The sequence below is a fragment of the Macaca thibetana genome, chromosome 1, assembly GCF_024542745.1.
Source record: "Macaca thibetana thibetana isolate TM-01 chromosome 1, ASM2454274v1, whole genome shotgun sequence".
NCBI lineage: Eukaryota > Metazoa > Chordata > Mammalia > Primates > Cercopithecidae > Macaca > Macaca thibetana.
This window is the reverse complement of record NC_065578.1, coordinates 24,994,967-25,019,742: the sequence shown is the minus strand read 5'-3', so window position 1 is coordinate 25,019,742 and position 24,776 is coordinate 24,994,967. Positions and strand designations below refer to the sequence as shown.

Genomic DNA, 24,776 nt, shown 5'->3' with positions numbered 1-24,776 from the left:
TGAGCTGAGATTGTGCCATTGCGTCTCAAAAAAAAAAAAAAATAGTGGATTCATCTACTTCTCCTTTAACTCTTGGGCTCAAGCCATCCCCCTGCCTCAGCCTCCCAAGTAGCTGGGATTACAGGTGCATACCACCGTACCTGGCTGCCTGCTCTTATTTATTCATTTTTGAGACAGAGTCTCACTCTGTCATCCAGGCTGGAGTGCAGTAGCGCAATCTCAGCTCACTGCAGCCTCTGCCTCCAGGTTCAAGCAACTCTTCTGCCAAGCTAATTTTTTGTACTTTTAGTAGAGACGGGGTTTTGCCATGTTAGCTAGGATTGTCTCCATCTCCTGACCTCGTGATCCACCTGCCTCGGCCTCCCAAAGTTCTGGGATTACAGGCGTGAGCCACTGCGCCCAGCGTTTTTTGTTTGTTTGTTTGTTTTTTAAGAGACAGAGTCTGACTCTGTTGCCTGGGCTAGCCTTAAATTTCTGGATTCAAATTATTCTCCGACCTCAGCCTCCTAACTGGGACTACAGGTACATGCCACTGTACTTGGCCCTCCCTCACTTTTTTTTTTGAAACAGGGTCTTGCTCTGTCACCCAGGCTGGAGTGCAGTGGTGTGATCATGGCTCTCTGTGGCCTTGACTTCTAGGACTCAAGCCTCAGGGCTCCCACCTCAGCCTCCTGAGTAGCTGGGACTACAGGTGTGCACCACTGATGCAGGATAGGCATGCCCCAAAATTGGAGCTTAGCCCAGGAGAGTTGTTGGCTTTACCTAGGAAAGAATTCAATAGGAGCCAATGGTGGTAAATAGCAACTTTTATTGAAGTAGCAGTGTACAGCAGCAGCAGAGGTATGGCTCCTTGTATGGCAGGGCAGTGCCCAGAGTAGCAGCTCAGAATATGTTCTTCAGTCATATTTTTAACCCACTTTTAATTATATGCAAATTAAGGGGTGGTTTATGCAGAAATTTCTAGGATGAGCATGGTAACTTCTGAGTCGTCAGGTCATTGCCATGGAAAGGGGTGGTAATGTTCAGGTGTTGCCATGACAATGGTAAACTGACATGGTACACCGGTGGGCTTGTCTTATGGAAAGCTGCTTCCATACAGGGACCTGTGTTAACAAGTCCTCAGTTTGGTCTGGTGTCCAAGCCCCGCCTCTGGAGTCAAGTTTGCCTCCTACCTTACCACCACACCCAGCTATAATTTTTTAAATTTTTTCATTTTGTAGAGACAGGGTCTCACTACATTGCCCAGGCTGCCCAGTGATTCCCAACCTAGGCCTCCCAAAGTGCTGGGATTATTGTTGTGAACCACTGCGCCTGACCACTCCATCACTTTTGAAGGACAGTTTCACAGGGTACAGGATTCTAGGTTAGTAGGTTTTCTTTTTGTCTCAACACTACACATTTTCCTACACTTGCTTCTTGCCTGCATGGTTTCTAAGGAGTTGAGTGTAATTCTTATCTTTACTCCTCTATAGGTAAGGTTTTTTTTTCTGTCTGACTTCTCTTAAGATTTTTTCTTTATTTTTGATTTCCTGAAGTTTGAATATGTCTAGGTATAGTCTGAATATGTCTAGGTGTCATTTTGTGGGGTTTTTGGCATTTATCCTGTTTGGCGTTCTCTGAGTTTCCTGGATCTGTGGTTTGGTGTCTGACATTAATTTGGGGAAATTCGACTGAGCATGGTGGCTCATACCTGTAATCCTAGCACTTTGGGAGGCCAAGGCAGGCAAATTACTTGAGCTCAGGAGTTCAAGACTACCCTGGACAACATGGCGAAACCTCATCTCTACAAAAAATACAAAAATGAGCAGGCGCCTGTAGTCCCAGCTACTAGGGAGGCTGAGGCAGGAGGGTGGCTTGAGCCCAGGAGGCAGAGGTTGCAGTTAGCCGAGATTGCACCATTGCACTCCAGTCTGGGTGACAGAACCAGATCCTGTCTCAAAAAAAAAAAAAAAAAAAAAAAAAAAAAAAAATTGGGGGAGATTCTCAGTCATTATTACCTCAACTATTGCTTCTGTTCCTTTCTCTTTTTTCTCCCTGTGATAGTCCCATTACATGTAGGTTATACCTTTTATAGTTGGCCGACAATTATTTGATATTCTGTTCTTTAAAAAATTTTTTTAAGACTTTTTCTCTTTGCTTTTCAGTTTTGGAAGTTTGTCTTGTCATATGTTCAAGCTCAGAAATTCTTTCCTCAGCCATGTCCAGTCTACTAATGAGCCCATCAAAAGCATCTTCATGTCTATTATGGAGTTATTCATCTCTAGCATCTTTTTGATCCTTAGAATTTCCATCTCTCTGCTTACGTTATCCATCTGTTTGTGCGCATTGTTTACTTTTTCCATTGAAGTCCTTAGCATATTAATCACAATTAAAAAAAAAAAAATCCCTGGCCCGATAGTTCCAGGATTCTTGCCATATCTGACTCAGATTCTGATGATTGTTCAGACTTTTCAGATTGTGATTTTTGCTTTTTAGTATGCCTTGTACTTTTTTGTGAAAGGTGGACGTAATGTACTGGCTAAAAGGAACTGCCATAGATAGGCTTTTAGTAACGCAGTAACCTGTAGGAATGGTGGGTGTTCTATAATCCTATGATTTGGTCGTGGGCTTTTCATAGGTAAGCCTGTGCCCTTGGACTGTGAACTTCACCAGTGCTTCTCTTGGTGAAGTTCCCTTAGGTGGTCAGAATGGCTAGAGGGGGCTGGAATTGGGCATTTCCCTTCCCTCAGATAGGTTAGCCTCTGCTGATAAAACCACAACACTAGTGTGTGTTGGGGGGGAGGGGGGCCCTTGTGATTGGTCCCCCTGGACTTTTTAACTCTCAGAGTTGTCCACACTGAGCAATTCATCAATTACAGTTTAGGTTTTCCTACCCCTGCACCTTTTCCACACTAGTAAATTGTGATATTCTGTATCCACCAGTGCATCTCTCCAATTATGGGGGCAGCAGTTTGCCCTGTGACCTCACTGCTCTGACATATCTAAGAAGAATTGTTGATTTTTCCATGTGTTCAGCTTTTTAATTGTTGTTAGGATGGAGTGGTGACTTCTAAGCTCCTTTTGTGCCAAACCAGAAATGGGAAGTGCTAATTTTTTTTTTTTTTTTTTCTTTTTGAGTTGGGGTTTTGCTTTGTCATCCAGGCTGGAGTGCAGTGGTGCGATCTCGGCTCACTGCAGTCTCTAACTCCTGGGCTCAAGTGCTCCTCCCGCCTCAGCCTCCTGAGTAGCTGGGACTATAGGCACGTGCCACCACACCAGAACCCCCAGCTAATTTTTTTTTTCCCCAGTAAAATGAGGTCTCACTATGTTGCCCAGGTTGGTCTTGAACTTCTAGGCTTAAGCAATCCTCTTGCCTTGGCCTCCCGAAGTGCTAGGATCACAGGCACGAGCCACTGCACCTGGCCCCTTTCTAATATTTTTAATTGGCTGGCAGACATTTTGAATTTTATATTGTTGAGAAGTGGAATTTTTGGACTCAGGTATTTTTGAGCTTTGTTCTAGCACATCATGTTACTTAGAAAAAAATGTATTTTGTTAAATAAAATGTATAGGAGACCATTATTTTGGACTAGCCTCGTACACTAGGCACTAGCAGACCAGGCCAAATCGGAATGGAGTCACTCATGCTGGGTGCCACATAATTAAACTGAACTCTGAAACAGGCCAGTCTACCCCCGACCCCGCTACCAAAAAAAATACCCCCAGGAGATTCATAGCAACCAATCAAAAGGGGCCCAGTTTATCTGAGCTGGCATGAAAATGAAGTTCCCTCTGTTTTTGTTGTTGTTGTTGGTTTTTTTAATTTTTAAATTTTAATCTTTTTATGTATTTAGAGACTGGTTAATTTTTGTTAAATTGCTTGTCTTTCTGAGTTTCATGGCAGAGTTTTTGGTTTGTTTAAATTCATTCTAAATAGACATTTAGGATGTCAGCTTCTGACTTCATGGACTCTGAGCTTATGACTCCCCTGGTCTATCACAGGCCATGCGTATGAGGAATGAAAAAATCAAAACATTTAAAATAAGTAATTTTGTTATAAAGAAATATAGTTATGCACCCCAAACACAGAAACAATTTCATTAAAAATTGGTCTTAGTTCTGGTGGGTGTGCCAGTGATTCTTTTAGGTTTGGACCTTGACTGAGAGAATTTCCAGTAGCTCTCTCCTCTCTGAACAGAAGTTCCAGATGATGTGATGGGCAGGGACTTAGGCGGTGTCCCCTGGGGGCTCTGGTCAACTAGTTGTTGGGACTGTCTGGGAGGGCGCAGCAACCTACTATGCCTGTGCCTGTTTTAACCCTATGAGGAAAGTAACTTTGAAACAACCAAACAATTTTTTGTTCTCTATTTCTGCTTTTCTCAGCCCTTTTCTGTCTATAAAACCAAACTCTTCCACTTGGCTTATCAGAACACTCACTGTATTTTATAGAATAAGGTGTTGCCTTTTTCTAGAATCACAAAGAAAAGCCAATATAGATCTTTAAATCAAATTTGCTGTAATTTTGTCTGAGTACCTTTCAAGACTTACTTTTAAGCTTTGATAGACAGGTCCAGAATAGCTGTTAGCCTTGGCCTCACTACTGAGACGATACTCTTCTGTGATGCTCTGTGTATTGGAAGATCTTTCTGTTCTGGCTGGTAGAAATATCAGTTATTCTTGGTCCTGTGTGAGCTCCAGGATTGTTCTGCCTAATCCTTTCAGGTGATCTTTCCTGCATTCAGGTCCGATAGTTTCTTCATAAGCATGACTGATTAGTACTTAGCTGATACCGTGTGTGTGTGTGTGTGTGTGAATGTGTGAATGTGTGTGTGTGTGAATATGTGTGTGTGTGTGTGTGTGTGTGTGTTTTCTTTAAGGCAGGTCTTGCTCTGATGCCCAGGGTGGAGTGCAGTGGGGCGATCGCAGCTCACTGCAGCCTTGACTTTCCCGGGCTCAGGTGATTCTCCCACCTCAGCCTCCGAGTAGCTGGGACTATAGGCATACACCACCCCATCTGGCTAATTGTATTTTTTTTGTAGAGATGGGGTTTCACCATGTTGCCCAGGCTGGTCTCCAACTCCTGGGCTCAAGTCATCCTCCTGGCTTGGCTTCTTAAAGTACTGGGATTACAGGTGTGAGCCACCTGGCCCTGCCCCAGCTGATGTCTTAAAGAAAACTTTCTGCAAAGGTCTGGAACTCTCACTGACAAATAAAAAACAAAACAAAAAAGAAAAGAAAAAAATAAACAAGGTCTGGAATTCTTTGTTTCTCTCTCTCTCTGTTTCTCTCTCTCTCTCTCTCTCTCTCTCTCTCTCTCTCTCATACTCCCATGAATCCTAGCTGGCTTGTGCTGCCTGAACCCTGAACTCTGTCTCCTCAACTCAGGGAGACTGTTGAACTCTGTTTAGGTACTTATTCCCTGTACAGCAGTCTAAAGATTCCCTCCAAGTTGGGGCAACCACAAGGCTCACCCCATTTGATCGTTTTCTCCCGGGAATCGCTGTCCTGCACTGTTAGTTTCCCAGTGTCTGACATTTGAGTTGTTTATGGCAGGAATAGAACCCTGTTACTCCATAATGGCCAGAAGCAGAAGTCATCAGGATTTTTGCTTGCTTTTGCCCTCCTCAGGTTAAAATTATAACATGCAGCCAGAGTTGAGAACCATTGAGTCTACTGTAATTCCAACTTCCAAGTTCTAGACATTGCTGCCCTGCTCAACGCCCCTCTCGCAGCTGTGCTTCTACTGTTGCTTCTCAAATCACATCGGTAAACGCTCCCTGCCTTCTACCTAAAGTCAGGAGAAATGGCATGTCATTCTAGTATTTGGTACTTATTACTGCTTTCCTAATTTCCACGCGTGGTAGTCTATCTGAAAGAGACAGTAAACATTCTGTATTACTATCAATCATGTTATCAGCAGGTAGAAGGAGGAAAGAAAACTGGGCTAAGGGGATTTTTATTGAACTATCCTTGTTCTTAAATACGGCTGCAGGGCAAAGAGACACGCAGGACATTATCATAACTGAATGTATTTCTCTAATAATTGTGGTAAGAATGTAAGCTAAACAAACCAATCAACGTGCTCCCTATCAGCAGTACAAATTAGCAGTAAAGGTAGCTCAGAGTCATTTCCTATGAGTCCTTCTGGGTGAACGGGAAGCACTGACATTTCCTGAGCATGCCACACATTTCTACATGCATCGGCTCCTTTTATCTTCATAGTGCTCTGAGTCAGGTACTGTCTCTGCTTAAACATGTGGGAAACTGAATTTGAGGGGCTAGAGAACTCATGAAAGTCATACAGCTAGTAACGGAAAGGTAAAGAGTCTATTTTCAAAGTCTGTGTCCTTTCCTTCTGCCTGACAACAGCTGTCACCAGTAGCCCTAATGCACATTTTTTAAAAATAAAATTTTTCTTGAAGTATAACATACCTAGAGAAAAATGTAAACATTTTAAGTGCAGCTTGATGAATTTTCTTTTCTTTTCTTTTTTTCTTTTTTTGAGACGGAGTTTCGCTCATTGCCCAGGCTGGAGTGCAATGGCATGATCTCGGCTCACTGCAACCCTCGGCTTCCTGGGTTCAAACGATTCTCCTGCCTCAGCCTCCCAAGTAGCTGGGATTACAGGCACCTGCCACCACGCCCAGCTAATTTTTGTATTTTTAAAAATATAGATGGGGTTTCACCATGTTGGCCAGGCTGGTTGCGAACTCCTGACCTCAGGTGATCCACCCACCTCGGCCTCCCAGAGTGCTGGGATTACAGGCTACCATGCAACATCTGCTACTCTAAAGCCTGGGCTTTTTCTGCTAGACCAGGATGCCTTTGGTAATACCAAGTTGCCCAACTTCTGCTCAGAACAAGCTGAGCTTGAAATACCGGGCTGAACAGGAAATAAAAGAGTAAAGTCAAAAGCCCAGGCTTTTTTTTTTCTTCTTCTTCTCAATTTCCTTCTAACCAATGAAAAATTATTTCAAAGGTGAAAGTACTGCCTTTAAAGACGCACTTGGCCTTCAAGAGGTGTGGCAGCCTTGTAGGTTTTCTCAAGTGGGAGTTATTATCTAACCACAAACCAACCGTCTGTCATTACACTGCACTTTAGAGGATGTCTATGATTGGTTGGCAAAGAGAGCAACATTTGAATTTAAAGAAAAAACCAAAACAACTAAGTGTCATTACTTCAGTGAGAAAGATAAAGTTTCCTTGTCAGAGAAAACTCCAACTGGAGTCAGAGATTAGGCACTAAAACCCTGCCTTAAGGTAAAACCTTTTGTCATCATCTCAGTAACTGGTGTTATTACTGTTAATTTCATCAGGAAATCAGCCCCTATTTTAAGTAAAACTCAGTGAAAAAGATACGTAAAAACCATGTGAAGGTGCTTTGTAAACTGCAAATGATTACAAAATGCTAGTAAATACCAATATTTAAAGCTTCAATTAAAAACAATCTCTAGAAAGCAAAATTTGTCTGTCTATAAAGGGAAAGCAGAAGAGTCAGAAGCTACAAGTCTTTTTTTTCCCCCATTTTTTGGGTTTTATTTTTGAAGCCACAATTCTTGATGCCTGCTTTCACTAGGTCACATATAGAGTTGTTTTGTGTCTTCCATATTCCCCTCTGCTGTTCCACTAGACCACTAAATAGACTGTATCTTCAGGCATAAATGATAAACATAAAAAAGTAGGCCCGACTTTTTAATAGAAAATTAAACCATGGTCTCAAGTTATAGATTGAAAAATTGCATCCCCTCATTTATTTAATATATACTATGCTTAGTCTGAGCTGCATTTAATATATACTATGCTTCGTCTCAGCTTAATGAAACAGGATAAATGAATAAAAAATTTCATCTCTGGCAATACGAGTTCTTCTTGTACGCAAAGCAAATACAGCAAGACAGTATTAAAATTTTAGAGAACTTGAAATGCTGAAACTCCTATAATTCAATCATCTTTTCCTTGGCAATCAATTCTATTTCAGAAAGAATCATTTAATAGGTTAAGTCTGAAAAATACATTGCTTCAGATTTTATACCTTCTATTTTGTGCTCATGAAGTAAAGTACTACAGAACTACTCACAGAGCCACTAAAGCAGCAATGTAGAATTTTCATGTTTTTTTTTTTTTGTTGAAACTCACTTTATTTAAAAAAAAAAGTCATGAACAATAAATTACAATCATTTCCCCCTTTTATAAATTCTTCATAAAATATATTTGACAATTTTAACAGAAAATTTCAAAAGTTGCTTTCATTTCTTAAGTGCTGATGACTTATTTTTTGACCATTTTGTCATGCTGGTGAATTATTTTGTAGCTGCTACAATAGTTTGATTGATAACAATTTACAATTAAAAACAACAACAACGAAGAGAAAAAACAGACCAGCAGAAAGAACTATTTTGTGTGCTATTTATGTGACACTTAACACTTACTTCATCATAATGACAAAGTATCCCTTAGCACCAAAAAATCTACAGGAACCCCATCTTTCTAAGTGACAACTAGTGCAAAATAACATTCTAGGAACTAACTGTACAACCCCATATTTTAACTGGCCACAGTTGCCTATAAGCTCATTTGAAATATTTGGTCTTTTTTCAATTAAGACAAATTTCAAAAAACACCATAAACCATGGCAAGAGACTCTATGAGGAACAATTGCTTATTGAGTACCTATTATGGGCAAGGCACTGTGCACAAAGTTTTGCTTTCATTTTTCCTCTAGCAAATATCCAGGTATTTCCAAATATCACTAATCATCTTTTCTTACTCCTGGCTCGAAAAGGCCTTTGGCTAAATGCCATTTTTTAATTGTCATTTTATCAACAAACCTTTAGTGCTGAGCACACAGTAGGTACTTAATAAATACCTCTGACTGAAAGAACAAAGACAAAGAATTTACTATCATTTTGCTTGGCTATTTTAGAATACAAGGACTTGAGAAAATTCCAGAAGAAACTTCCTGATTACCTCATACCCTTACCCCCAATCAAAGAATTACACTTCACAGGTAAAATCTTTCCAAGTAAATGATAATCATTAACTATTTTACATGAGGCAGGACCAAAAACTATGCGCTTAGGAAACTGTGGCTCCAAGCACATATATATTTGAAAAGCAAATGATGCATGGGCATACCATAATCTATGAATCTCTGCTGAAGTGCCATGTTATTGATGAGACATTATCATGATGCTTTTTCTTACTCCCTATAGCTCAACTTCCTTGGACATATCTGTTAAATTAAACTAATCTGGTGATCCAGAGGGTCAATTATCATGAGGTTCCAGGGTGTTTCCACTTCTAATTTCCAAAAGAATTCTTATACTTATTAGCTTGAAAGTGATGTTAAAAGTATATGATTTTTCATTTTAAGAGGCTTTATTTCAATAAAACCTTTTAGTCCAAATTTTAAACTTCCAGATCAAGTAACACATAGTCCAGAAATTTTATGTACTGCAATTTTTTGGTGGTGTTTTATATTGTTTCCTCTGAACACATTTGAAACAGGGAAAAATTATGACATATTCTAAAAGTTGTGGAAGTTCAAAAAAGCTGAGATTATGCAAGCTATCAATAATTTCAGTATTCTAGGCCGGGCGCGGTGGCTCACGCCTGTAATCCCAGCACTTTGGGAGACCAAGGCGGGTGAATCATGAGGTCAGGAGATTGAGACCATTCTGGCTAACACGGTGAAACCCCCGTCTCTACTAGAAATAAAAAAAAAATTAGCCGGGCACGGTGGCGGCCGCCTGTAGTCCCAGCTACTCGGGAGGCTGAGGCAGGAGAATGGCGTGAACCTGGGAGGCGGAGCTTGCAGTGAGCCGAGATCGTGCCACTGCACTGCAGCCTGGGCAACAGAGTGAGACTCCGTCTCATTAAAAAAATAATAATAATAATTTCAATATTCTAATACTATTTTGTTCGACTTTTGACCAAAAATTCTAGTGCTTTATAAAGATTAACTTAGATACAATGTAAAGTCTATTTAACCTTAAAGGCTAATGTTCTGTTTTAGGGAAGCATTCTATCCTTTAGATTTTAACTATCTGCATTTACAGGAAAACAAATCGTAGACAATCATACAAAGTTAAAATCAAACTAACTTCAAGAGGAATAATGGTCTGTTGGTTTTTGACATAGACTATATCAGTGATTGTATAAAATGGATAGCTTTTCTACTTTAAAAGTAGTGGTTGCCACAATATTTTATCCATTTGCCATACTGTATACGTATCTTCTCCTATGTTAGATAAAGGTGATCAACATTTTCAACAACCATATTACTATCATTACTGTCTCAAATCAGACAAGAGAAAACAGCATCAGTGCCAAAATGAAAGAACTCCAGTGACTCAACAAGTGACCATATCAGGGCAGGCAAAGTGAGGGTAGAGCTCATTTGGTTTCTTCAACTTCAGTATAATGAGGCTTAGACAAAGTCTTCAAACCAAAAATATATCAAGTATTACAGTTCATACATAGCAAAGTTTTCAGAAACAGAATCCTGTATTCAGATTTATATCAGATTGTAGAAGCTCAAGTGCAGACGTCCCAATGCAGTGGTTTAGTTGGTTAAATAAATGCTCGGTTACCTAAAGAAGGTCGGACTGAATCACCAACCTGCTACCATATGACTGCGTGACTAATTCAACTCTTGCAGCTACAGGGCACTGGAGAGTTCAAACATACTTCAGCAGCTTTGGATCACTTAATTTCATTTATGTTTTACCAGATAATTTTAGACCCTCCAAAATGATGCCTTTAAAAAAAAAAAGCTGTATATTACAAAAATAAAAAAAACCCTAATATGATTTCATTAGGGGAAGGGGCAGAGTAGGAAGATAAGGGAAGGTTTGTTTATTTTTCATCACTGATTTCACCAGCAAATCTCAAAAACCCAAACCTACATCAAATAATTTAAACAGACATGGCATTTTTTTCATATGGAATGCAAAATGCGTACATTCACATACTTACATATACATAAATATATACATATATGTTTCCTTTACAAAGTTTCAAAGGTTGCATTACCAGCATGCAAACCTCTTCTCCCATGGAAATTCCTAATACTGACAAGGAATGTCTAAAATACTTAGAGACATATTTCCAGAAAACTGGACGCTCTTCTCTTCTTAGCTCTTAGAGAATTTTCCTGCCAAACTTCTATCAATAATCATTTTTTAAAAATTTACACCCACATTGGTAATACACATTTGAAACATACTAATATAATAAAATGGCCAACTTGGATTTAAGAAAAATGAGGAAAAAAAAATCCCACAAAAAATCTAAACCCTTAGAGGGTGGAGTCTAGCTTTTTATATTCTTTTTCAGCCACATAATGTTGCATCACTGTTAAACAGAAGCAGCATATCATCCATGGTATTTGCAAATAATATGTGTCACGTTTCCCAGCTGCTATCTTTAAATGCAATTTGTACTAATCTGAGTTCTAGTTCAAAAGCATCTGGGCGATCCTGAGGGTTTGCAGCCAGCATTTCCTTAATCAGTTGTTTCATTCGCCCATTCATAGATTTTTTCTTCACAGGAATGAGAAGTTCCATTTTGGGATTTTCCAGAAGTGCCTCCCCAACAGGCACAATCTCAGTTCCTTGTTTTACGTAACTCCCCAAGAGTTCCTTCTTTGTCTCTGTGTCTATGAATGTGATCCTTTCCAGCATTGCCCAGATGATAATCCCCAGAGCAAAGATGTCAGCTTTTGCTGTGTAATGTCCTTCCCAAACTTCAGGAGCCATGTAAAAATCTGTTCCACATGCTGTGGAAAGGAAACACTTGTTTACACTGACAGGTTCTTCTGGGTTCTGCCCAGAGGCTGAACAAACTTTACTTAGACCAAAATCAGCCACCTTGAGTGTAGGTTCCAAGTCACTGGTATCCAACCTGGTTTGAGAAATCAGGATGTTATCAGGCTTAAGATCTCGGTGGATGATCTGGTTTTTATGCAAGAAAGCCAGGGCACTGCTCAGCTGAAGCATGAAGCTGGTGTTAGTTTTACGATTGGGTTTCCTGGACAACAGATACTCATTCATATCTCCTCCGTCACAAAAATCCATCACAAACCACAAATAATAGGCGCTTCTGGGATCAAAGGCAATTTCTCCTTTTAATGAAGTTTCTACAAGCTACAAGAAGGAAAAAAAAAGGTTACAATCATTTGCATAGGTTATACAATTCAGTTATAGGAAAAGAATAATTTAAAGGTTAAGTCAGTCTCCATCTTTAAGTGGAAACTCTATTAATATTTAATCAGTGCTTTAAAATATACATTTTATTTTAAACTTTAAAAAATGCTTCAAACTGTCATTTTGTCCCTGATAAATATACACCAAAGCTCTAAACCAAGGGGTAAAAATTTTAAAATAGTTTTATTTTGAAAAGCGTCCAAGTGGCCACACATTTTCTCCATGTGTCAGTGGAGCTGAATTCTACCCACCTAGCTCATAGCTTCATGAAAAGACCAAAGTTTCAGCAGATAGACCTAGGAAGTTGCCAGCTGGGGTATAAACCTCAATTAGGAAACTCTATTCAATGAAATCGCCTGAAATACACTTCTTACTCATTGCACATACACTGTCAACATAACCTGTGAAATCGAGAGAAAAATGATCAAGGAACAACCAGTTGTTGCAGAAATAGCTGTTCCTGTAGTCACTAATAAAGACTGACATCGTTACTTCATAAACTTCTATAGGCAGAATGCAAATATGTTGGCTCTTTCACTGGATGACTTTTAAAAACCAATTTATAAAAATCAAATATGCATTTTAAAAATTTTTAAATATTTTATTATTTTGTTTTCAAATATGCATTTTGATATAAAAAATCAACTCAATTTGTATATTTCTTCTTTCATACAAGCTGAAAACCTAGACTAAATCACAGTTTGATTTGTTATTATTATCTAGTTACAACTCTCCTTTACTTGAAATTCAATAGAATTACTTCACTGGACATGAACTATCACTCTAAAACACAGTATATAGTCTTTTTTTTTGAGACAGAGTCTTGCTCTGTCACCAGGCTGGAGTGCAACAGCGCAATCTCGGCTCACTGCAACCTCCGCCTCCTGGGTTCAAGAGATTCTCCTGCCTCGGCCTCCCATGTAGCTAGGACTACAGGTGTGTGCCACCATGCCCAGCTAACTTTTGTATTTTTAGTAGAGACAGGGTTTCACCATGTTGGCCAGGATTGTCTCAATCTCTTGACCTCATGATCCACCCACTTCGGCCTCCCCAAGTGCTGAGATTATAGGTGCGAGCCATGGCGCCCGGCCCCGTATATTGTCTTTTAAAAGCATTTGTTGTATGGTGTCCTTTTCAGACCCATGAGTTGAACAGAAAAGACCAAAGAGTTGCTGAAGAGTGAATGAATTGTTAATTTCACATTTAAATCTACTGGTACTTCCTCTACCATTTGGCCAAGCATAAGCAAAGAACATCCCTTCACGCCATCTCTCCACACAGCAGACAATAGTAATTGCAATGATCTGCAGTTATCTCTTTTGCATGAGTTTTCCTTGTTGCATGTGTTTGCCAGTGAGACAGAAAATAAAAGAATAGAAAGGTACAGATCACATAATTATTTACCAGGTGCACTGATACTAAACATGCTTTTCTTCTTCTGTCTTTACTCTCAAAAGCAAACCTCCTCAATAGCTTTGAGCAATGCCGAGTCCCAGCGTTCAAAGAATGTTTTAGAGTAAGGCCAGATAGTAAATATTTCAGGCCTGACAGCCACATAAGGTCTCTGTACCATATACTTTTTCCTTTCCTTTTTTCCCCCACAAGTCTTAAAAAAAAATCTAAAAACTATTTTTAGCATCGAAAACCATATGAAAACAGGCCACAGGGCCTCTGGTTGAGAGCTATGGAAATGCAGCACCCAATCTGCTTATTTTAACATGTAGAGGATGTTAGCCATTGGTTTCTCTTGACTAAGGCCCTTCAATGGCTTCCCTGTTCTCTTAGGATATAGTCTAAGCTCTTTAACATGGGTTATGAGACCTTGTGCGCTCTGACTCCTGCTGTCCCCTTCTAACCCCATCTAAAACAACTCTCACTATCTTCTTTCAATTTTTTTTTTTTTTTTTTTTTTTTAAGACAGAGTCTCACTCTGTCACCAGGCTGGAGTGCAGTGGCATGATCTCAGCTCACCACAACCTCTGCTTCCCAGGTTCAAGAGACTCTCCTGCCTCAGCCTCCCAAGAAGCTGGGACTACAGGCATGCACCACTATGCCCACCTAATTTTTGAATTTTTTGTAGAGATGGGGTTTCACCATTGTGGCCAGGATGGTCTCGATCTCTTGACCTTGTGATCTGCCCCTAGGCTTCCCAAAGTGCTGGGATTACAGGTGTGAGCCACTGTGCCCAGCCTCTTCTTTCAATTTTTAAACACTTCATGCGTTTTGCTTCAAGACCTTTGTATGTACGGTTTTTTTCTGCCTAGGAAATTTTTCTCACTTATCTAGCTGACTCCTCTTCACACTACAAGTTTTAGACAATTATATATATATATTTTGTGTGTGTGCGTGCAAGACAAGGTCTTGTTCTATTACACAGGTTGGAGTGCAGTGTCACAATCATGGCTCACTGCAGCCTCTGTCTCCCTGGCTCAAGTGATCCTCCTGCCTGAACCTCCCAAGTAGCTGACACTACAGGCACGCACCACCACACCCAGCTAATTTTTAAACTTTTTGTAGAGATAGGGTTTCACCATGTTGCCCAGGCTAATCTTGAACTTCTGGGCTCAAGTGATTCACCCGCCTCAGCCTCTTAAAAGTGCTGGGATTACAGGCGTAAGCCACTGCGCCCATCCAGCGATTCATAACTTTTGAGCCACAGGATTATGTAGGTTTCCCTATTGTATGCATCCTGTACTTGTCATTCATGATATTTATCACAAGTACACAGACTGGCCACTAGGTTCGCATGAGATTGTAACCTCTGTTAATTGTTTTACATTTTCTTCTAGGTGAGGCTTTTGGCTATCAGGAACTGATTTAATGATTCTAACTGAGAACAAGGAAGAAGACATCTGGAAAAACATGGAGAAAAATGAAAATCTGTATGGAGAATACCATACATAGGGACTCTGTAGTCACAGTACAGATTTGTTTGTCTTTACTAAATGTAAATATTGGTTGTCTTTACTAGATGTAAATTTAGAGAAGGCACTTGCTAAATGTGTTGATGAATGTCTGGACAACTAAATAAATCCATAGAAAAGACAATTTTAATAGAGGTACCAATTACTGAGTACTTATATGTACCAAGTATTGTTTTTGCAACATCTCTAATTTTGACAACTCCTATACAAAGTAGATATTATTACCCCTTATCTTAAATATGAAGAAATAGATGCTAGGAAGAGTTGGGTTATTTATCCAAGGTCATTCAGCTAGGAAAATGTACCATAAGTGAAACACAAGTCTATTAGGCTTTAAAAGATGAAAGAGATTTACTAAGCAAAAAGGTGCTTTAGATATAAAAATCACTGAATCAAGTCTGGTAGGCCTTTACATCTTAAAACTTTATGAGCTAATGCCTAGCTACTATAACAATTGCTGGATCTGGACTCAGCACTAAATAATATGTTTGTTTGTTTATTTATTTATTTTTGAGACAGGGTCCCACTCTGTGACAACAGCTAGAGTGCAGTGGTGCAATCATGGCTCGCTGCAGTCTTGAACTTCTGGACTCTAGCAATCCTCCTGCCTCAGCTTCCTGAGTAGCTGGGACTAAAGGTGCATGCCACCATGCTCAGCTAATAAATCTTTTGTTTAAATATCTTTGCTTTTCTGGTTCAAAATAGATCATGCCTCTCAGTCTCTAAAACTCAATATAAAGTTCAGCAAGGTTCTATCCACCTTTTTTTTTCTTTTTTTTTGAGACAGGGTGTCTGGCTGTCGCTGAGGCTAGAGTGCAGTGGCCCAATCTTGGCTCACTGTAACCTCTGCCTCCAAGGCTCAAGTGATCCTCCCACCTCAGCCTCCCAAGGAGATAGGACCACAGGCGTGTGCTACCACACCCGGCTAACTTTTTGTATTTTTCGTAGAAATGGGGTTTTACCATGTTGCCCAGGCTGGTCTTGAACTCCTGGCTTCAAGTGATCTGCCTGCCTCAGCCTCCCAAAGTGCTGGGATTACAGGTGTGAGCCACCATGTTTGGCTTTCTATCCACTTTTTTTTTGTTTTTGTTTTGGAGATGGAGTCTCGCTCTGTCACACAGGCTGAAGTGCAGTGGCATGATCTTAGCTCACTGCAGTCTCCGCCTCCCGGGTTCAAGCAATTCTCCTGCCTCAGTCTCCTGAATAGCTGGGACTACAGGCACACGCTGCCACGCCCCGGCTAATTTTTTGCATTTTAGTTTCACCGTATTGCCGAGGCTGGTCTCAGACTCCTGAGCTCAGGCAATCTGCCCGCCTCAGCCTCCCAAAGTGCTAGGATTATAAGTGTGAGCCACTATGCCTGGCCTCTATCCACTTTTCAGAGAATATAGTAAGAATGTTTCCAATATTTTCTATCAATTCAACTTACATAATAAGCACTTTTAGAAAAGCAATAAAATGAACAGAGGCTAAATAGTTATTTTTACTGTCATAAAACGGAAAACTGCAGGGCATTGGCTGGGCGAGGTGGCTCACACGTGTAATCCCACCACTTTGGGAGGCTGAAGCGGATGGATCACTTGAGGTCTGGAGTTCAAGACCAGCCTAGCCAACATGGTGAAACCTCGTCTATACTAAACACACAAAAATTAGCCGGACATGGTGACGGGCGCCTGGAGTCCCAACTAGTCAGGAGGTTGAGGCAGGAGAATCACTTGAACCTGGGAGGCGGAGGTTGCAATGAGCCGAGATCGCACCACTGCAATCCAGCTTGAGCGACAGAGCAAGACTCTGTCTAAAAAAAAAAAAAGAAAACTTCAGGGCACAGAGTGCTAAACTGCAATATAAATTCTCAAGACTAATATTGCTCATCATACAAGGAAACTTGCAAGTTTCTTAATACATGCATTCATGTATTTGTTTTCTTTGTTGTTCCTAGTCCAAAACTTTTGTTTTAAAAACAGAGGTTTTGTTTTGTTTTGAGACAGAATCTCGCTCTGTCACCCAGGCTGCAGTGCAGTGGCATGATGTCAGCTCACTGCAACCTCTGCCTCCTGGGTTCAAGTGATTCTCCCACTTCAGCCTCCCAAGTAGCTGGGACTATAAGGTGCATGCCACCATGCCTGGTTAATTTTTGTACTCTTATTTTGTACAGATGGGGTTTTGCTATGTTATCCAGGCTGGTCTTGAACTCCTGGGTTGAAGATATCCTCCCCCTTCACCCTCCTAAAATGTTGGAATTAGAGGCGTAAGCCACCACACCTGGCCAAAAACAGACTTTTTCTTTTTTTTTTTTTTTTTGAGATGGAGTCTTGCTCTGTTGCCCAGGCTGGAGTGCAATGGTGAGATCTTGGTCCACTGCAACCTCTGCCTCCTGGATTCAAGAGATTCTCCTGCCTCAGCCTGCTGAGTAGTTAGGACTACAGTTGCATGTTATCATGCCAGGCTAATTTTTGTTGTTTTTTAGTAGAGACAGACTTTTAAGTGGTAAAAGTCTGATGGTAAATTCTGAATTTAGACACACTCAAAGTTGTTTTCCAATAATGACTAGCTTTTTTTTTTTTTTTTTTTTTGAGACAGTCTCACTCTGTCGCCCAGGCTGGAGTACAGTGGCATGATCTCGGCTCACTGCAAGCTCTGCCTCCTGGGTTCACGCCATTCTCCTGCCTCAGCCTCCAGAGTAGCTGGGACTACAGGCACCCACCACCATGCCCGGCTAATTTTTTGTAATTTTTTTTTTTAGTAGAGACGGGGTTTCACTGTGTTAGCCAGGATGGTCTCGATCTGCTGACCTCATGATCCACCTGCCTCGGCCTCCCAAAGTGCTGGGATTACAGGTGTGAGTCACCACGCCCGGCCAAGAATGACTAGCTTTAAGAAATTCTGCCCTAGCCTTTAAGAAGCTATGTCTTAATATATTTTCTATTCTTTGAGTATAGAGCTACTAGAGATTTCAATTTCTGGCAGAAGCCAACAAAAGAAAAACTCAAAAGCTTTTCCATTTCCTCAGGTTTACAGAAGAGTAATTTGGGAGTTAAGAAAGCATAAGTTTTAGCTGTCAGTCTTAGCTCCTGCTCCCAGTTCTACCACTTACTATGTATGTGACTTTGGATAAATTCATTATCTATACTAAGCCTCAGTTTCTTCATTTGTAATGAAGATAATAATAGTCCTTTCCTCACAGGATTTTTTTTTTTTTGAGGCAGAGTCTCGCTGTGTCGCCCAGGCTGGAGTGCGGTGGCGCAATCTTGGCTCACTGCAAGCTCCGCCTCCCAGGTTCACACCATTCTCCTGCCTCAGCCTCCCAAGAAGCTGGGACAACAGAAGCCTGCCACCATGCCCTAATTTTTTGTATTTTTAGTAGAGACGGGGTTTCACCGTGTTAGCCACAATGGTCTCGATCTCCTGACCTCGTGATCCGGCCACCTCGGCCTCCCAAAGTGTTGGGATTACAGGCATAAGCCACCACGTCCGGTCCTCATTGGATTGTTTTGAGCAGTTGCTTTTAAAGCACTCAGCACAGAGCATGGAACTGAGGGCAAATTCAAATGTTAGCTGTGAGCACTGTTAATAACATTCAGGTGTTAAACCATGTACTTTACGAAAATTAACCGGAATTGCATGGTGAAGAAACCAAATATCCCTCTAAAACAGCAGAGGCTTACATTCAAACCAGTGATTTATAAAAGAGATGCCCAATTACCTAGGGGTGTTGCTACTGGTTGTGGAATTTTTCCTTTTCTTCTGTCCTCAAGTCCAAAATTATTGATTTCAAAGAAATGAAGTTATTAGACTGTAGTCTCAAGCACTTCTCTAGCTCCTATCTTGCCCCATTCCTATGCAGACTGGCAAGTACCATTGCATAACAGGTGGCTTATGTTATTTTTAGGTATGTGCATCACAGGTTTAAATAAAACCTTGTTTTAAGCAAACATCTACTCAATTCTTGGCAGACACTTATCTATTTCTAACTACAAAACACCTGCATTTAAAGGGAAAAGTTCTTCTGACCCTTTCATTCCTCTTCTTGCTGACCAATGCCATGTTCAAATCATTTCTATTTCCCAATCAACAACACATACCTGTAAATAAAGGGAAGAATTAGAGCCGTGGGACATCTTTTGCACCATCCCATCCTTTTGTAGGATGCATTCCTCCAAGTGAATCACATTTGGATGTTGGCTCTTGATACTGCTTAGTGCCCAGAACTCACGAAGGGCTAGTTCAACATTTTCAGGTGCGTGACATCGAATTTTCTTCACTGCCACCCGTGCAGAGGTCTTTCTGATGACTGCTTCATACACAACACCGTAACTACCTCGGCCTACCTCCCGTATTAGATCGTACTTTGGCTGGCTACTCACCATCTTCAAGGTCGAGGTTTCTGGAAAAATCAACAAAGGGCTCTGTTGAAATTATGTGTACCTACTGGCTTGTATTTCTTCTTATGTATGATTTACTTGTCATCTGTCTGTCTGCAGTGCTTGAAGGATATTTGCTATACCTAGGGGAAATCTAATTTTAGGAATAGTAACCATAAAGCTAACAGGTAGTATTTACCATATGTCAGGAACTGTTTTAAGTTCTTTAGAATATTAAATTCAGTTAATCCTCATAATAATCTTATGAGGTGGATACTATTATGGTCTTTTTATAGATGAAACTATATAATGGAAAGGTTAAATGAAATGCCTAAGGTCAATAGCTAGTAACTGGTGGACCTGGGATTTGAAACCTGGCCATCTGCCTCAGACGACCAAGATATGAAGCACTACAGTATACTGTCTCTTATATGAACTGCTTGAAAATGTCACTGTTAAAAATACATCCCCAAAATTCAGCATTCTTATTTACCGATCAGGAAAAAACAGGCAAGCAAGCAAAATCCCAGCTTCTCCTTCAGGCTACCACACACATAATGGTCATAAAACAGCAAAAACAAAACCCCCTCACAGTTAGAAATACAAACACCTGGCTTATGCTTAAGGCCTGAAAGTGAACCAAATCATTTATAGAACTGAAAATGTTTGTTTTCATTCGTAAAAGTGGCCAAACTCTATTTATATTTTAATTTTGTCTTTTATGTCATCTCTATTTCTTATAAAATAAATGAAAATAAAGTTTGTGGAAAAGAAACGTTTCTTTAAATTTTTTTTTATTATACTTTAAGTTCTAGGGTACATGTGCACAACGTGCAGGTTTGTTACATATGTATACATGTGCCATGTTAGTGTGCTGCACCCATTAACTCGTCATTTACATTAGGTATATCTCCTAACGCTATCCCTCCCCCCTCCCCCTCTTTTTTTTTTTTTTTTTTTTTTTTTGAGATGAGTCTCGCTCTGTCGCCCAGGCTGGAGTGCGTGGTCCAATGTGGGCTCACTCCAAGTCCCACCTACCGGGTTCACGCCATTCTCCTGCCTCAGCCTCCCAGGTAGCTGGGACCACAGGCACCCGCCACCACGCTCGGCTACTTTTTTTGTATTTTTTAGTAGAAACGGGGTTTCACGGTGTTAGCCAGGATGGTCTCGATCTCCTGACCTCGTGATCTGCCGGCCTCGGCCTCCCAAAGTGCTGGGATTACAGGCATGAGCCACCACACCCGGCCATTAACGTTTATTTAAAAATAAAATAAGCTACTTAGAATACAGTTACCTTTTTGTAGTCATTTAACAAGAGCTATTTTAAAATTTTTATGTTTCCTTTTTACTAATCATAAGAGAGCTGGAGTAAACAATATCTATTTAGTTCTAGGTCATTTTTGCCAACAAAGATCCTGGATATCAAGGGGCTCTCTGACAGAGTTCTCGGGAATTCAACTTAATGAACGGTTTAAAGGCGAGATCAAAGGCCCTGCACAGAAACGCTGTGTTGAATGCAGAAAGTCTAAAGTGTGCTTCCTCACTCCCCAAACAATGTCTAGATTCTAACGAACTTCACGAACGAATTCTCGTTTGTAGATTGTGACCACGGGCAAGAAAAGTAACCTGAGATTGTACAATATTTATTCTGTACAGCTGGGGAAGCAAAAGGCTACTACTGACCCTAGAGCCTGAGAAGTTGGGATCCACTACTTTAAGTCCGTAGGATAGATTTAATAAAAAGAAATGACTTCTGAGATTGCTTTCAGTCCCACTTCCTCTAATTGGACACCCACCCTTCAAATCGCTACTGAATTTCCTAGTGTCTAATTTCCTGCCACAGAATCCTCTGCCCCGGCTGCACAGCAGACGAGCTTTCCTGCTCTACGGGGATCGCCAATCACATCCACTCAAGGTGGCTCGTGTCTCTGAAGCAGTCCCATGTCCTCTCCAGCCTGGTACGGTCCCCATGGGGAAGAGCACCCTCCTGAATAGGGAGGAGAGGGGTGTTTATGAAACCCGTGGGATCCCGGATCAAATGATGCATTCGGTGCGAACCTAAGTGACTTTCGACCGAAAGTGGCGGGCCCTCGCTCCCACTGCTCTAACCAGGCGCTGGGACGCGGGCCGGCCAGGCCAGACACCTGCTGGCACCCGGGAAGGGCTAGTCCCGGCCAGAGGTGTTGCCCGACGCGGCCACTCAGGCCGCGCTCATTGGCCAAGTGTCAGGCCCTCCCCCTCCTCGGCCGTGCTCAGATGAAGCCCGGAGGGGAGCCTCCCGAGCCCCTTTGCTCACAGGAGCCAGCCCAACAGTTGCCTCAACTCCTCGGAGCTGGGGGCTGAGGGCTGGGGGGAGGTGGCCCCAGTGTGAGAGGAGGCCGCGGCTGGGGCCGGTGGCCTGAGGAGCGCGGGGCCTTCCCCGGGATGACTCCGCTGACAGGTCTGTGACAGGCGTCCCAGGGAGGGAGACACATGCAGGGCCGTCGGCTCTGCAGCAGGGCCTCTCCGCCACGCCGAAGGGCCAGATTTACCTCAGGGTAGACGCCGCCGCTTCTCCCTCTCATGGGCTCTGCAGGCCGCCATTATCGGGCAGCTCGCGCCTCCGCTGCCGCCGCCTCCAGTCAGCAGCCGGCGCGCGCCCCCGTGGTGCGCGCGGACACACCCCCTTACGCCGACGGCCCCGCCCCCCTCCGGCTTTCCGTAGCGCGAGCCGGGACGTTCCGCGCCACCGACGAAGCGCGCGGCCGGCGGTCCGCTAGCCTCCTCCCTCTCCCGAGGATTTGCAGAGCCCGGAGTCGTCGGAGGTGTGCGCGCTCCGGAGCGCACCACTGCTGCTGCTCCCCACAGGGGTGGCCGGGCCCTGGAACCGCGAGGCCACGCCACGCCGGGGCTCGGCCACCCTCCAGCTGCAGCGGGCGCTCAGGGCCCGCGGCCCCAGGGACGGTCTGCAGCGGCAGGTCCCGGCCTGGGGCTGCGCGCGCCCGGCCGCGGCCTCCCCTCCCCCTACCCGCCCCTCTTCCGACCTACCGAGCTGCGGGCTGGGGTGCGGGGCTCGCTGGGGTGGAACGCCCGGTGCATCTTCCGCGCGGGTCTCGGGTGCTTGCGGGGCGCTGTGCTCTTTGGCGGGCCCGCCGGGAGGTTCGGCCCGACCAAAGAGGCCTGGCGTCCGCCCCGCCGGGAGGGAGACTGCAGCTTTTGTTCGAGTCACTGAGCCATGTTTGCGGGCAGTGCAGTTACCGAGACGGCGGCGGCGGCGGCAACGCGGGGCTGGGTGCGATCATCTGGGAGGACGCCGTCCCCTGCCCCGCCGGCGCGGTGGTATCTCCCTTAAAGAAGCCGGCGCCTCATTGTTCCCCGGCCGCGGCCGCAGGGAGCCAGGGCCACCTCGGCGTGGGGAGTGAGGGGACGGCGGCGCCTGCACCTGGCTGCGGTGCTCGTGGCGCCCCCCGGAGGCTCCTGGTGGAGGGTTGGCCTGCAGTCGGCGCGCAGGAGAAGCCTCGGTATGAGCCAGGATCCACCGCGCTCCGGCCGCTCTCGGGGCGGGACAGTCAATGGGGGCCCCGCCGCTGCCGCAGTCGCTCGGCTGCCACACGCTGTCAGTCAGATCCCTCACGCTGTCGGCCCCACAGCCAGCCCGGGGTCACTCAGGCCCGCATCTCTCAGTCATCCAGTTGTTAGATCAGTAAGCATCTGCCAGAAACGTCCATTCCTTCTTCCCCGATTTTTTCTGCACCCATTACTTACTTCTCAGCAGGGTGATGATTCCTCCTCACTATATAGCGCTCGCTCTATAAGGCACGATGTGCAAAGAATCCCTGTCGCTGTGCTCAAAGATCAACCCATTTTATTTTCTGCCCTCCATTTATTCCCCTTCTCCCGAGAGTCTGGCACTGGGTTAGGTCTTTATATAAATGATCTTGCTTAATCCTAACCAGACCCCACAAGGCGAGGTTTTATTATCCTGTTTTTACAGGTGAGGAAACACCTGCCTCTTTTCACTGAAGTGTCTATTTTGGGATGTGTCTACCTTGAATACCCACTCCTAGTGTAACACCCCCTCCCCTTAAAAAAAAAAACAAACTAAAAAACCCATAACGATTCTGTAATCTGTTAAGGTTTTTGTCCTGAGTGCCATCCAAGTGTCAAGTCTTCAGCTGTTTGCTGGAAACACTGGTGTCAGCCAAGACTTATTTCGTGCCCTCAAAAGTAGAGGGAATATATAGAAGGCTCTGCGAAGACAGCTAACTACCTATGTGGGTTATTGATCCGAATCAGGGGAGGGACCTCTCTCTCTCAATCAAAGTAGCGTTTTCATTTTGTCTCAATCATTAAGTATCATAGGAACCCTTGCTCTCAAGTTGGCTGCAGATGAGATTTGAAATCCACTCTCACCCCCAATTTAGGCTCACAGTTAAGTCTGTGAGGTGGGTTTAGATCTTGTGGGGCCTGAAGCTTAAATAATTTGGGGTGTCCTCCTGAGAAGAAAGGTTATAAAATGGCCCTGGGAACACATACCTGGAACATTGGAAAGGGTCCCTATAGGTAAAGGACTCTGAAGCTTAAGATTCATTAGCTTCAGGGTAAATGCTCCCTGTGCTTATTATGTTATATAATTTTTTTTTTTTTTTTTGCCTGTAGGCCTCCTGGAGGACTGAGAATTCCTGGGGGCAGGAACCTTGTCTGTGATTGATCTCTGCAGCCTCCTCAATCTGATACGGTATCAAAATACACCTAAGGCTAGCATTCTCATGGCTGGTGGGAAGGCAAAGTGATACTGTTAACAAGGAAATTTGGCAATATATAGCCATATTATTTGATCCAGTAGCCCTAGATCAAATACTAGATTTCGAGGAATCTAACCTAGTAATATACTGGCAAACACACACACAAAAAACCAACAAACCTGTATGTACAGGGCTATTCATTATGGCATTAATGAATAGCAAAAGATTGGAAACTGCTCACATGTCTAATGATAAAGAATTGGTTGAATAAATTATAGTACATACACAGGATGAAGTACTATGCAGCCATGAAAAAGTATGTGGAAGAGGCCTGGCGTGGCTCGCACCTGTAATCCTAGCACTTTGGGAGGCCGAGGTGGGCAGATCACTTGAGGTCAGGAGTTCGAGACCAGCCTGGCCAGCATGGTGAAACCCTGTCTCTACTCAAAATACAAAAATTAGGCGGGCATGGTGGCACTGGCCTATAGTCCCAGCTACTTGGGAGGCTGAAGCAGGAGAATCTCTTGAACCTGGGAGGTGGAGGTTGCAGTGAGCCAAGGTCACGCCACTGCACTCCAGCTT

The 24,776-nt window shown here is 43.0% G+C and overlaps 3 protein-coding genes across 15 annotated transcripts in view; 1 reads left to right on the top strand and 2 right to left on the bottom strand.

Annotated features, from left to right (window-relative positions):
- Positions 1-24,776, bottom strand: part of ZNF593 (zinc finger protein 593) — a 391,757-nt gene that overhangs the window by 38,566 nt on the left and 328,415 nt on the right. Inside the window, exon 1 of one of the 12 annotated variants that reach the window (XM_050793551.1) lies at positions 3,261-3,264. The exons of the other annotated variants lie outside the window; for them this stretch is intronic. The gene's annotated coding sequence lies outside the window, so the exon portion shown is untranslated. Of the gene's footprint in view, positions 1-3,260; positions 3,265-24,776 lie in introns of those variants that run through there. 12 annotated transcript variants of the gene reach the window in all.
- PDIK1L (PDLIM1 interacting kinase 1 like) lies at positions 8,105-22,739 on the bottom strand. Of its 2 annotated transcripts, none has more exons than XM_050792178.1 (3): positions 22,498-22,739; positions 19,192-19,493; positions 8,105-12,125 (listed from the first exon to the last, which is right to left on the bottom strand). In XM_050792178.1, exons 2-3 carry the CDS (start codon positions 19,474-19,476, stop codon positions 11,385-11,387), a joined length of 1,026 nt encoding a protein of 341 aa, XP_050648135.1. In that variant the 5' UTR covers positions 19,477-19,493; positions 22,498-22,739; the 3' UTR covers positions 8,105-11,384. The 2 variants fall into 2 exon arrangements, with proteins under 2 accessions (XP_050648135.1, XP_050648146.1); XM_050792189.1 differs by lacking the exon at positions 22,498-22,739 and adding an exon at positions 22,002-22,140.
- Positions 22,033-24,776, top strand: part of LOC126937310 (translation initiation factor IF-2) — a 21,904-nt gene continuing 19,160 nt past the window's right edge. Inside the window, exons 1-2 of the mRNA XM_050761057.1 lie at positions 22,033-22,970; positions 24,109-24,187. Coding sequence (XP_050617014.1) covers positions 22,033-22,970; positions 24,109-24,160 — 990 coding nt within the window. The 3' untranslated portion in view covers positions 24,161-24,187. The remainder of the gene's footprint in view (positions 22,971-24,108; positions 24,188-24,776) is intronic.

Bases quoted from the DNA above. Each gene is read 5' to 3' on its own strand.
- PDIK1L (XM_050792178.1), bottom strand. From the start codon at position 19,476: ATGGTGAGTAGCCAGCCAAAGTACGATCTAATACGGGAGGTAGGCCGA. The intron at 12,126-19,191 runs GTATGTGTTGTT...TCCTTCTTGTAG, and splicing joins ATTCTTCCCTTTATTTACAG to CTTGTAGAAACTTCATTAAA.